General features: G+C 42.6%; 1 protein-coding gene across 1 annotated transcript in view; it reads left to right on the forward strand.

Annotated features, from left to right (window-relative positions):
- Positions 1–5,337, forward strand: part of SLC23A2 (solute carrier family 23 member 2) — a 47,341-nt gene extending 42,004 nt beyond the window's left edge. Inside the window, exons 13-16 of the mRNA XM_065651697.1 lie at positions 2,837–2,966; positions 3,099–3,236; positions 4,355–4,450; positions 4,997–5,337. Of these exons, the coding sequence (XP_065507769.1) occupies positions 2,837–2,966; positions 3,099–3,236; positions 4,355–4,450; positions 4,997–5,229 (597 nt within the window). The 3' untranslated portion in view covers positions 5,230–5,337. The remainder of the gene's footprint in view (positions 1–2,836; positions 2,967–3,098; positions 3,237–4,354; positions 4,451–4,996) is intronic.
- Positions 5,338–13,506: the final 8,169 nt, after the last annotated feature.

The following is a 13,506-nucleotide window of genomic DNA, read 5'->3' on the forward strand; positions in this document are numbered from 1 at the left end:
TATGGTGGAACATAAATACTAATAGCACCATCTGCTGTCTGTGTAAGTCTTCCAGTCAGCTGCGGATGGAAATTTCCTAGAATAAATGTTAGTTAGAAAAACCCTTAAAGAAAGGCTTATTCTGTTCCGCTCCCTTTCTGTTGTTACTTCATAGGACTTGATATGAATGAACAGCGATTTTTTTTATTAACAGTCCACAGAAATGAGCGTACATTTTGCTTTGAAACGACGAAAAATGAATGTTAAACTGTCAGCTGTTGGAGAACAGAGTTAACTACAGTTGGGTCTGCTGCAGGAGTGAATGTCCCTTATCCGGGTGGCACAGCTGGATGGCACAGCTGGATGGCTCTGCTCCAGTGTTTTGTCTTGTTTTCTTGTCTACACACTCATTCCTAAAACCCCCATAGTTTTGCAGCTTCGATTTGTATCAAAATAAGAGGGTTTTGGCGTGTAGGTGCTCCACTGTTTATTTAGGAGAGGAAATCTTTAGTGCTTGTGAGCAAAGACTATGTAGTCCTGGTGATCCTGTCGTACCAGAGCAACATTTGAAAGAGACATTTATCTTCCTCAAAATCAGTGTATGATGACACTTAGAATTTAAATGTAGGGTATTTACACCCAGTTGAAGCTTCAAAGTCTTGGAGCTAATCCGTGAGCAAGTTTTATTTGATGAGAATCAATTTCTGATTAGTTGGGGCAAAATATAGGCAGTTTATACCATAATGTGGTGATGAAAGGGATGCTCCAGTAAGATACCAGGTACCATATCATGCAATACAAAATAGTCACGTCAAGTGTGTGTATGAGCGCTGGGAATATGTAGTTTGAGCTCAGTGCTGACCAGGAAGTTTTCAGTAACTTTCAAAAGGATTTTGATTTGTTTGCTTTGTAGTGATTGAGCTTTTGCATAAACAAATGTTGCTATTGTGCGGCATTTTTTGAAAGAATCTGCCTGTTTTATACAGGAAGATAATTTTAGAGCAAGATAATGGTGCTCGTAAGGAAATTAGTATTTTTCTAGAAATAAAGGTGCAGGCTGACTCCTGTTGTTCTTCTAGTGAACACCCTGATTTACTGGTCCAGCTTCTGTTTGTAGGTGAACACATCCCACCTAAGCACCGAAGAATATGAGGGAAATAATTACTTTTACCCTAAACATGCCTGCTTTATTTTTTTTCTCATTTCACTCATTAAGCTCAGTCACACATGATTAACAAATTAATATCTACTTCTCTTTAAAGCTTAATACTGTGTAACAGGGCACCTACAAAGGGCTTTGCTAAAAACCACCTTAGCAGTGTAAAAGGGAGGCTTTTTGTACCTGATGTTCCTCTTATTCAAGTGTAACACAATTAAAATATTGAATGTTCAGGTTTTTTGGCTACCGCTACAAAAAAGTGCCAGAGAAATACTGCCCCAAAGTTTGAATGCTTAAAATAAATATGGGAAGGAAGTACAGGCACTTGGCTTCAGTTTTAGCACAGCCACGATTTGCATATGAAATTAAGTTGGTTCTGATCTCAAAGAGAGATGTTATAAAACCAGTTTATAATCTCTGTCTAGAAAAACCAGCATCTCCTTCAAATGAACTGCATGGTAGGTTGTTAATATAACTAATAATACAAATATTCTTGTGTAACAGGAGAGCAACATGTGGATTTTTTTTTTTCCCATTTGAGTTACAGTCGATCTGTTTGCCGCCTCTCCTATTTGTTTTCTTTATTGTAGATGGGACCACGCCACATTTCATGGTTATTGTGGCTGTAGCTGTTACAGATGGTTTTAAATATGTCTTAATGAAAACAAAACCAAAATCACGTTAGAATTGGAGCGCAGCCACGTTACAGCTGAGCCCTCCAAGCCGTTTGCAAAGGCTCTGCGGCCTGTGCTTCAGCACCACACGCAACAATAAACCCAGAATCGCAGAATGTCAGGGGTTGGAAGGGACCTCGAAAGCTCATCCAGCCCAATCCCCCCGCCAGAGCAGGAACACCCAGATGAGGTTACACAGGAAGGTGTCCAGGCGGGTTGGAATGTCTGCAGAGAAGGAGACTCCACAACCTCCCTGGGCAGCCTGGGCCAGGCTCTGGCTCCCTCACCATGAAGAAGTTTCTTCTCATATTCAAGTGGAACCTCCTGTGCTCCAGTTTGCACCCATTGCCCCTTGTCCTGTCACTGGTTGTCACCCAGAAGAGCCTGGCTCCATCCTCCTGACACTCCCCCTTTCCATATTGATCCCCATGAATGAGTCACCCCTCAGTCTCCTCTTCTCCAGCTCCAGAGCCCCAGCTCCTCAGCCTTTCCTCACACGGGAGATGCTCCACTCCCTTCGGCATCTCCGTGGCTGCGCTGGACTCTCTGCAGCAGTTCCCTGTCCTGCTGGAACTGAGGGGCCCAGAACTGGACACAATATTCCAGATGAGGTCTCACCAGGGCAGAGCAGAGGGGCAGGAGAACCTCTCTGACCTACTGACCACCCCCCTTCTAATCCCCCCCAGGTCCCATTGGCCTTCCTGGCCACAAGGGCCCAGTGCTGGCTCATGGTCACCCTGCTGTCCCCAGGACCCCCAGCTCCCTTTCCCCTACACTGCCCTCCAACAGCTCATTCCCCAACTTGAACCTGGGGTTGTTCCTGCCCAGATGCGAGACTCTACACTTGCCCTTGTTATATTTCATTAAATTTTTCCCTGCCCAACTCTCCAGCCTGTCCAGGTCTCACTGGATGGCAGCACAGCCACACTAACACACGGGAGCTTGAAAAGAAGCTTCAAATGCCAAAGAGAATAATAAAATAATGTGCAAGGCCTGAAGTGAGGGGTTTTTTGCTCTCACACAGGTGGGAAGCCGGCGGGTGATTCAGTACGGCGCAGCCTTCATGCTCCTGCTGGGGATGGTCGGCAAGTTCAGCGCTCTCTTCGCCTCGCTGCCCGACCCCGTGCTTGGTGCCCTCTTCTGCACTCTCTTCGGTAAAATTATGGGGTTTTGCTCCTTTTTGTGCACTGTGCAGCTTCATCTTTTACTCTTAGTGCTTTTTTTATGCATGTGTTGCTATGGTTTTTTGCTATATCAAAGCTGAGGCGTGTTTTCTTTTCGTTTAGGGATGATTACAGCCGTGGGTCTGTCTAACCTCCAGTTCATTGATTTAAATTCTTCTCGTAACCTGTTTGTACTTGGATTTTCCATTTTCTTCGGACTCGTCCTTCCGAGCTATCTCAAACAAAATCCACTGGTCACGGGTACGTGTTTCTGCTCATTTACACGCAGCGTGCTTTTACCTTCTACTCATACACAAAGTGTGTGCACAAAGTAATGTAAAATAAGAGAAAAAAACATATTATGGAGACAGTAAAAGCTATAGATAAGAAGCTGGGTGTGTTCAGAATAGAATTAATTGAGCTGTTGAGACCTGAATTTAATGTTCCACCTGAAATTGTCCAACTTTGGGTACGATTGTAGAGCAGTTGCCAGTTGAACTGGAAGAAAGACTGAAAGGGTGAATCCCAGTTGTAAATAATGTTAAAAAAATAAGGAGAAATACCAAAGCAGAGCTTGGAACGTGGGAATTTGGTTGGGGTTTTGCAATTTTTGGTCAGATGTGTTCTGAACGTTAATGAACTCAGTTGCAGACTGTTCGCCAAATTAGAGTTTGGGTGAATTCATGGAGAAGATATTTTTTATTTTAATACTTTCTTCTCAATAGCGGTCATGGCAGCGTGTGTCATCAAAAGATGACTCTCTACAGGAATACTTGTTTGGGTTTGCTTTTGGATTTTTTTTTAATTAAATGCTAATTAACTTTTTCTAGTTACCACTTCAGAACCCGATTTAAGAACATATGCAACCTACCTAAAGTTGTTCAAAAAAGTAGATCATTCAAGCAGAATTAGGTGATGATATGTTAATACAATGTTTTTCTGTGAATTGGTGCTATGAAATCTTGCATTGAAAAAAATCATTTGTTGAAAAATAAGTGTTTATAAAAGGAATTATTTCAGTCCAAAATATTTTTATATTATGAACATTTCTCCTTTTCCCCTTTGTAGTCTCCTATTGAGTTGAAATTAAGCACTGGGGTCTGCAGGAGAAACTAAAATGGCGTTTTGTGACATTTTTATAAACAACTGTAAATTCATGGGGTTGGGTTTTGGGATAGAAGGTTCCCCACACTGTCCTACATCAGCTGAAAGTTCTTCTGCATCTGTTCCCACATTGTTTTAAGAGTTTTATTCGAGCAAATTCCTCGGTGAACTCAATAGCGAGTTTTCCCACTTGACCTGTGTATAAATCAGTAGGTTGTGTATATGTACAATAAAAATTCCAACTCTAAATATATCTTTTTTTCCTGTTCTTCTAGGAATAGCAGGCATTGATCAAGTACTAAACGTTCTCCTCACTACAGCCATGTTTGTCGGGGGCTGCGTTGCCTTTATTTTGGATAATACCATTCCAGGTCAGCACGTGAAGTTAATTGATCTGAAATAATGACTGCATTTCTGGATGAAGATAAAGCATTTCGTGGAGGCAGGAGATGAGGAAGAGATTATTGCTTTTGTTGTTGATTTGTTAAACACCCAGAGCTTAACACCTCTGTGCCTCAGTTTCTCTGAGAACTCTTTGAATCCTTTTCAGGCTGAGGTCTCCATCCTATTCAGCATATAAAATACCTGATAAAAGTCCACCCAACATAGTCTTTTTCAGGAGACAGAGTCAAAATATTTTAAGATCCAAACCTGCTTCCATTTATTTAAGAGCAAAAATTTGCCTCAAATTCCAGTTACAAAATAAAACAGATAATAGCTATTTCCAATAAACCTTTTTTTCCTCTTTGAGGAGTCTGGAAGATCTTTGTAGTGTTTTGCTGAACGTTGTGTCTGAGACTTGGGATTTTCTTTCTTCTCTTAACTATATATGTGCGTATTTACATAAAGATATTCACATATCTTCTTTTTTTTTTTTTTTAATTCATGTATCTTTTCCTTTTTATTTTACCTCCTAGGAAGCCCTGAAGAAAGGGGAATACGGAAATGGAAGAAAGGGGTCGGTAAAGGAAGCAAATCACTGGACGGCATGGAAACTTATGATTTGCCTTTTGGCATGAACTTGATTAAAAAATACAGGTGTTTCAGCTTCCTGCCCATCAGCCCAACATTTGTGGGTTACACGTGGAAAGGCTTCAGGAAAAGCAGCAACTGCAGGAGTTCAGACGAAGACTCAGAAGCTACAGTATAGCCCTAGCTGAAATTCTATTATCTAGTTGTAGTTCAAGATGTATTTGCAGTTTCTTGCCGATTAAGAAGCATTAAAATATATGTTTTGTATATCTGCATTGAAATTCTGGAACCAGAGCTGAGACGGATTTAAAAAAAAAAAAAAAAAGAAAAAAGAAAAAAAAATAGCTTTCCTGTGGGTGCTGGTAGCCAGATCTAGTGTCTCTGGGTCATGTTTGCAAATGCTTCTCAGTTCGATTTCTTTTCAAAAGCTGTAGATACCGGCGCACCTAAAGCTGTTTATTTTTGATGGGCCTTCTGGAAGTGTGTAGGTGCTACTGAAAAATGTTCTTTTTTTAGGGTGATTTTTATTTAAGTCATCAATGCTGAGATTTTTGGCGCGTTCATTGCTGGCAGTGGTGGTTATGCCAGAAAAACTGAGTCCGGTGAGGAGGAGAGAAGGCAAAAAAACAAACAAAAAAAAGGAGAAAAAAAATACATGTATTCATGTCAGATCCTGTATATATTGTTTTCTTCCCACTGATTTACACATTCCATAATTTGAGCCCCCTGGAGATCAGGCTTAGTTAATACTGGCAAATCATGAGAGGATTTTCCTGAATTACCGACGGTTTGGTCAGATGTCCAGTGTGAGGGCAGAAAATTTCTGTAATAACTTTGCCGATGGAAAACCATGACGAACTTCTGATAGCTCGGTGCTGTAGAAGACAATCATTTCGTTGCAATTCACATTTTTTAAACACTTGATTTTTTTGCCGGGCATTTAACCACCTAATTATAGCGTCCAGGTGCAGGTTTTCTTTAGAGGGACACGTGAAACTTGAGTTTTGCAGAGATGGGAAACCTTTAATATCCAGATGGGTCCTGATAACAGTTTTACAGTTCAATGCCTGTATCCAGCAAGGCATTTCCTGGATAAAAACGCTCGTTTATTGAGCTGTTCTAAGCAGCAAAAGCCACGTGGTTCAAAACGCTGCCGGTTTTGATCTGTGCAAAATATTGTTGATCGGATATCGAGAGCTGATGCTGCATGTGAGCAGCTTATGTTGCGTTGGCTCTTTTTCTTCTTTGTTTTTTTTGGTGGGGTTTCTGGGAAAGCTCGTGAATGCCGCGGCGATGTTGAACGGCAGAGACACTACATTTGACGTCCTCACCCACCGGATGGTTTCACGGGTATTGGGTCCAAATCAGGGCACCATTCAAATTTTTTTTTTTTTTTTTTTGGCCTGGAATAGTCTCAGCTCTGACGTTACGTGGGTGTTCATGCTCATCATGCATTCATAATTAAAAGGTTTCCTCCTGTTTAATGTTCTTACTATTGCAAGTTAGTTTTAGACTTCAGTGTGGCCCCAAAAAGCGTTTTGAAGCTGTGGAGATCATCAGGGAAACGTCGTGTAATGTCATTTCAAGGCCAGTATGCTCTACGGTGCTTGCGTTTTGTACTCCTGGAAAACAAACAACAGCAGATCCTGTAATACATTAATATATTTATCAAAGTTTGACTACTGGACACGAGCGCAGGAACTCTGTTTTTCTCCGAGTCGACTTCCAGGTGAATTATTTGATTATTGACGCATGGAAGGGTCGGGGTGGGGACGGCGAGGAAATAGCTCAAGGGATCGGTACCGAGCAGCGTAGAGTCGGGATGATCCCGTTGCTGTCGTTCTCAGCATGCCGTGGCTCTTTCCAGAAACTTTTATATACCGCTTTTTCCATAACTACGCATGTGTTTGTTCCTGCTTCGGGGAACTTTCAGTAGTTTGGTGTCAATTGGACTGTCTCGAAAGCTGGTCAGAAGAGTTGTTGTGTAGTAGACAAGGTTAGTTTACCTGTGAAACAAAGTCATTTTTGTAATAATTTTTAAAATTTTTTCCTCTTCAGGTAGCGAGGCATTAGATTTCCACATCCGCTTGCAGGTAGTTTGAGTGCGGAGACCTCTAATCAGTGGCACGAAGCTTCCGAGTTTCCCAACGAGATGTGCAACCAAAGATGTGTGGGAGACATGGGGGAGTTTAAAATATGTATATATATAAAACAGGAAAAAAAAAACCAGCCACCTATGGTGGTCGCAATGATGTAAAATGCCAAAGCTGGTTATCTTGTAAGTGTTGAGGAAGGGAGGCAAAAGCGTTTTATTTCAACCTGTGCCACCTCGGAAATATTGAAGCGTCACATCCGGCGATGCCGTTGAGCGCGGCAGCGTCACCCGCGTCCTTTTCTAACTCACACCCAGGCTTTTCTAACTTCTCCCCCCAAATATCCTCTCGATAATTCGATTCTTACGCAGCTGAGAGATGAGAAATCGCGTTTGTCTTCTCTCCCCTCGGGCTGCGGTAGCACTGGGCATGTTCCGCATCACCTTCACTTGAGAATTGGTTTGTGACGCTTCGGTCAAATCCCAGTGCGAGGAATCCGAGGATATTTTTCCCTCTCCTCGGAGCAGAACACCACCCGTCTTACAGCCTGGGAAAGACTGTCTGAATAGGTTTGATTGCTCTGTATTTAATTATCTTTGTGGCTTTGGGTCCTGCTGTGCTGATTCTCAGAGACGCACAGGAGCATTCAGCACCCCTTGGTAACACTACAATAAGTAGCTGTAGTTTCGCAGTCGCTTTTGTGACTAAATCTGTACATGGAACAACTCTCTCCATCTTAGTACGAACACGAATGGTTCGTAAGACCCTTGATTTGCAAAGGGAATCCACTGAAGCACCGGTAATGTATAGCAAAGGGTTACAGCGGAGTTGTTGTTGGTACTTTGAACGTACGGGGCAGGATATTTATTGCGATTATTAATAATCGTGTCTCCCCAGCAAAGGAGGGAGCTGGTGCGTGGCTGCCTTGCAAAAAGCAGCTCCCGTTTCTCTTTCCCGTGTGCCCAAAACCATCCGAGCGCTGCCAGTCGAAGAAAACGCGTTGATTTTCTCTGGTTTTCTCTCCGCGTCGCCCCCGGTTTTGTGCATTTGCAGCAGATTGTGAACCTTCAATTCCTTCTTGCACCCCCGGCTGGTTGTGAAATGCCCCGGGGGGAGCACGATCCGGAGCTGCACGTGCCAGGGCATTAACGCACAGGTTAGAAAAGCGTTCAAATAATTGGCATTCGGTTACGTCCCGGCTTTGCCACAGAAGGGCGGCTGGATATAGAAATCTCTGTTTTTCCTCTATATGTTCCTACCTGCCTTTCAAACAGCTCAACGAAACAAAACTACGTAGGGAAGGCGACACCTGAGAGATGAGTTAAGAAGTGATGAGATGTTTCAACCAAACTTTGAGGCGAAAGGGCAAATATTCATGGTAGAAATCTCATTTTGTCATATCGAAGGTGGTATCAAGGTATGCAAAACAAAACAACGTGCGACTTTTGTAATTGATATTGTACTTTTTTTTTTCGGTTAAATTAAGGATTCTTGCTGACGTTGAAATATGTTTTCTAAAGCGAATACTTGCAAATTATACCTGTAGAAATTTAGGCTTCGTAGCTAATGGCCGTGGCTGATAAACGTCATATTAGAGTGTGTTGTTGGAGGCACTTAAATCAGGTACCTCACTCCGAATGTTCAAACCTTAAACCCAGAATTTGCTTTATGCCTTTTAATACTGACTTTAAATATGGCAACTTGGTTTGTACATGAATATTGCAGTATTTTATTTCCATATATTAAAAAAAAAATAATAACATTTCCGCTCAGGATACGTGACCGCGGTTTTCCTGGGAGGGAGTGGTATGATTGTCATGACAATGTCATGTGATGGTAGAATTTCTTCATTGACGAATCGATAGTAGTTGTGTATACTTTATTTACCCATCTTTACGTTCCTACCGAAAACTCCAGGGTTTCTTTCTTGTTCATCTCCCTCCTGAGATCTCGGTCGTCCCGATGCAGAATTGGCGCTCACGGCCTGAAATCCTCAGCGTGAAGAGCACCCGTGAGCGCGCCCGCTCATTTCTAGCCTCGCGTCCTCGATAAGAAGTCGTGAAAATCCCATTATTTGTGGTATAAGCAGCGCTCCAGGCGCAGCTGGTTTAAATCGGAGTTCAGAGCTGGTGCTGGTTGGAGCGAGCCATTGCGTCCCGCGGCCTGAACCACCCGTGCTTGACATGGATTGTATAGTCGTGTAGGAAACGCGTGTGGACAGACCAGCAAACCCACGGGGTTTCTTTTACGTGGCCTTCTCAAACCAAAAGCCACTTTTTTTTTTTTTTCTTTCTTTTTCCTCTTCTTTTTCCTTTTCTTTCTTCTTTCTTTTTCCTTTTTATTTTTCCTTTTCTTTCTTTTTTCCTTTTTTCTTTTTTTCTTTTTTTCTTTTTTTCCTTTTTTCCTTTTTCCTTTTTTCTTTTTTCCTTTTTCCTTTTTTCCTTTCTTCTTTTTTCCTTTCTTCTTTTTTCCTTTCTTCTTTTTTCCTTTCTTCTTTTTTCCTTTCTTCTTTTTTCCTTTCTTCTTTTTTCCTTTCTTCTTTTTTCCTTTCTTCTTTTTTCCTTTCTTCTTTTTTCCTTTCTTCTTTTTTCCTTTCTTCTTTTTTCCTTTCTTCTTTTTTCCTTTCTTCTTTTTTCCTTTCTTCTTTTTTCCTTTCTTCTTTTTTCCTTTCTTCTTTTTTCCTTTCTTCTTTTTTCCTTTCTTCTTTTTTCCTTTCTTCTTTTTTCCTTTCTTCTTTTTTCCTTTCTTCTTTTTTCCTTTCTTCTTTTTTCCTTTCTTCTTTTTTCCTTTCTTCTTTTTTCCTTTCTTCTTTTTTCCTTTCTTCTTTTTTCCTTTCTTCTTTTTTCCTTTCTTCTTTTTTCCTTTCTTCTTTTTTCCTTTCCTTTCTTCTTTCCCTTTCCTTCTTCTCCTCTCTCTCCTCTCTCTCCTCTCTCTCCTCTTTTCCCTTTTCTTTCTTTTTCCTTTTTCTCTCTTCTCTCCTCTTTTCCCTTTTCTTTCTTTTTCCTTTTTCTCTCTTCTCTCTCTTTTCCCTTTTCTCTCCTCTTTTCCCTTTTCTCTCTCTTTTCCCTTTTCTCTCCTCTTTTCCCTTTTCTCTCCTCTTTTCCCTTTTCTCTCCTCTTTTTCCTTTTCCTTTTTTTCTTCTTTTTCCTTTTTTTCTTCTTTTTCCTTTTTTTTTTTTCCGGGGGCAGTGACAGCTCACTCACTCTTGCAGCAAACCCCCCACTCGCCCACCCATTCCTTATTATTTCTTCCAGCTGATGCTTTTTTTGGCTGTTTGGCCGCGGCATCTCCCCTCTCTCACATCCTGGCGGTGTCGGAGGCCCTGGTTTTGCCGACGTTTCGCTGCCGCCCGCGCGGTCGTTCAGCCCCAAGTCTTGGGGATCCGTGTTTGGAGCCACCCCAGATATTCCCAGATATTGAGTTCTGATTTGCCTGTGACTCCGCATCGTCATCCGTACATATCGGTATGAGACATATATTCTATTTAGAATTAGCCTTGTGTACCAGCCGGCATTTACATCTTTCCAGATAAACCATCTTGCTGCCAGTCCAAATTATCGTACTTTTCTCTATAACAACTTTGGCATAACAAACTATTGACTGTTCTTAGGCAGTGGGGATAAATATTTTTTTTTTCATGACTTTCTGTGACTGACTTTGGCTGTAAAACTTTTTGTTAAACAGCAAGAGGGGTTTTGGTTTGGTTTGGTTTGTTTTTTGTTCTGAGATGTGTAATTCTTTCATGGAGGTTTGTTTTGGTTTTTTTTTAAAATTTTTTTTTCTAACATCGCTTCATTAAACAATTAAATATTTAAAAAATGTAATATTTGGACCAGATGTTGTGAATAATAGTAGATAAAGCTATTTTATTCTGTATTTTTAAAGCTGTTCGGTATAAATAAACGCGGGCATAGATGCAACTCCATAGCGTGGTGTTAAACTTCCTTTTGAACATCCCATGTGGAGGAGAATCGATGTTTGTATAAGTGCCACCCAAAAATACACCCCCGGTCGCCTTCCTGACCCTTCCAGCTCTCAGCCCCTGGCTCGTGCCATGAAGACACATTCAATTTATTTGATTTATTTGGAAAAGTCCCTGCTGACTGTCCGTACGCCTTATTTGCCGTCTGTCCCTGCGTTCGGTCTCGGGCAGCAAAATTCCCTGTAAAACCAGTTGCAGGGTCAGCACTGATGAGTTTCTGAACAACGTCCGTGCCGCAAAAATGCAGCGATTAATTTCCTAATTAAAATTATAAAAACAACCTTTAAGGTCTCGTAGTGCACTGAGCAGAGGCTTTGAGTTATTCAGTCCAGTTAAAAATAGGAGCAGCAAGAGTTAAAGCAGAGAAATCACCTCCGGTTTATGGTAAAGCTTTAGGATTGGGAATTTTGGGGCTAAATTCTTGCCCTGCCTTTGGCAATTTGTAGCCAAAGCAAATTCTGGGCCCCTCGGGGGATTCAGAGATGTCCTCTTGCTCCTCCGGACACTATAATTTAAGCTCATTTAAGATGAGCATCGCCTTCCCTCACCACCAGGATTTAAAAATAAAAAAGCCGACTAGTGCCTTGTCTCATCCCCAACCGTTTAACGAACTCGTTTGTTTAATCGGGAGCTGGAATATGAATTTCCTGACGTTGACGTGGAGCGCCGGGGACGTGCGATGGCTTTAGGACCTGGAAATGTCCGGTTGAGGGTCCCCAGCGTCTTCCAGATGTCCAACAGCCTCCCAGGTATCTGAGCTACTCTTACTTTTAAGGGGAATTAAGATACCCAAGTGCTTTTCTTAACTTAGGCGTAGCCTAACAGAGAAAAAAAGCAAAAAGCCACCTAAATCGGCAGCGAGAGGGTGAATGTAGATCTGGTATCAAAGGCGATGGAGCAGCTGTTTGACTGGGGTGAGGGATTTCTGTTGTAATAAATAATATTATAATAGTCGTTCCTGAGCTGGGCTGGGTTTGGGTCGGCGGTGAAAACATCTCTGATCTTAATCCTTGATTAATCCTTTGTGCTACTGGGTCACAGCTCTGGGAATCATTGAGTTTTCTCCTTGTGTCTGGCCTGAGAAAAGTATTCAGCGTCAGCTGCATCGACCCAATAAATAGGACTTCACTGCCAGCAAAATCTCAAAACCTGGGGATTTTCAGAGCGATCGAAACGGCCTCGAATGGGGACAGAGCCTGTGTTTGAAGAAACACAAATCAGGTGCGAGCAAAAGCTTTTTAAAAAGCTGCTTCTCTCCCGTCTGGCTCCCGGAGGCTGCGTAAGGGGTAACAGATGCTCCTAAGCCAGCGCGTCTCCAAATGCGTAATATTGTTTGGTATTTACTGACAATTACCTTGGGGGTCTTAAAGCTGAAATCATGGGAAGCTGCCAGGGTGCGAGAGAAGGGAGTTTGGATGCTTGCTGAGTCTGGAGGGAAATACTTGGATTTTGGAGAATTTTGGAGCTGGTGCCTTATGTTTGGGTCTGACTGAGCTCCTTGACCTCCACACTCAGCACGGGCAGAAGTAAACCCATCAAAACCGATGGTTTAAAAGGCATCAAGCGCGTTCCCTGCGAGGCGTTTAGCGCAGAAACGCTGATTGAACCTGCGAAACAGGTGCCGGAACGTCCCTGTGCAGCAAAACGCGGATGTCGGAGCATCCTTGTTCTGAGGGATGCAGGGGCGCAGCTGGCGGGACCGCGGCGGGACGGAGATTGATTTATTTCCTACCACGTGGGTTTAGTTCCTCTCGGGTTTGTGCGGGTGAGGAGGAGCTGGCAGCCTGTCCCAACCTCTCAGGCTGCAGGAATGGCTCGAATTCCTTTTATTTGATAAAGAAATCCTGCCATTTGTGCTCGACCCTTCCCGACCCACCGAGCGGGACGGCGCAAATTCAGGATTTAACCCCAGTTCTGCAGCCAAGCTCGTGCGGGTGCCCACAGCAAAACCCTCTATTTAATTTTTGGGGTTTTTTTTCCCTGATTGCACCCTGGGGGATCTGATGGGAGTTTTCTCTCTTTTTAGGGCGAAATCGCAGGTTTTTGGGGCTGGGGTTTGCAGGGCACGGGCGGCCCCGCTCCATTGTGCGACACGGCCGGGCCGGCCCTGCCACAAAGGGGCCTCTCATTCCCTCCAAGATGCTGCTGGAATATAAATCCCGACCCGCATCCCGTCGCTTTCGCAGAGTCAGTGTTTCCCCGAGCCAGATGGCTCCTCAACTTATCATATTTTACATACAAGTCAAAAAAATAAGCAAAAAAAAAAAAAAAAAAAGGCCGATTACAATTCGTGGTTGTAAAGACTTGCTTGTTTTGCTAAAGCAGCTGTTTAGATTATTTCTTTGGGTTTGTTGTGTTGTGGGTTTTTTTTTTTTTTCTT

Source organism: Caloenas nicobarica, chromosome 25 (assembly GCF_036013445.1).
Source record: "Caloenas nicobarica isolate bCalNic1 chromosome 25, bCalNic1.hap1, whole genome shotgun sequence".
In the NCBI taxonomy this organism is placed as follows: Eukaryota; Metazoa; Chordata; class Aves; order Columbiformes; family Columbidae; genus Caloenas; species Caloenas nicobarica.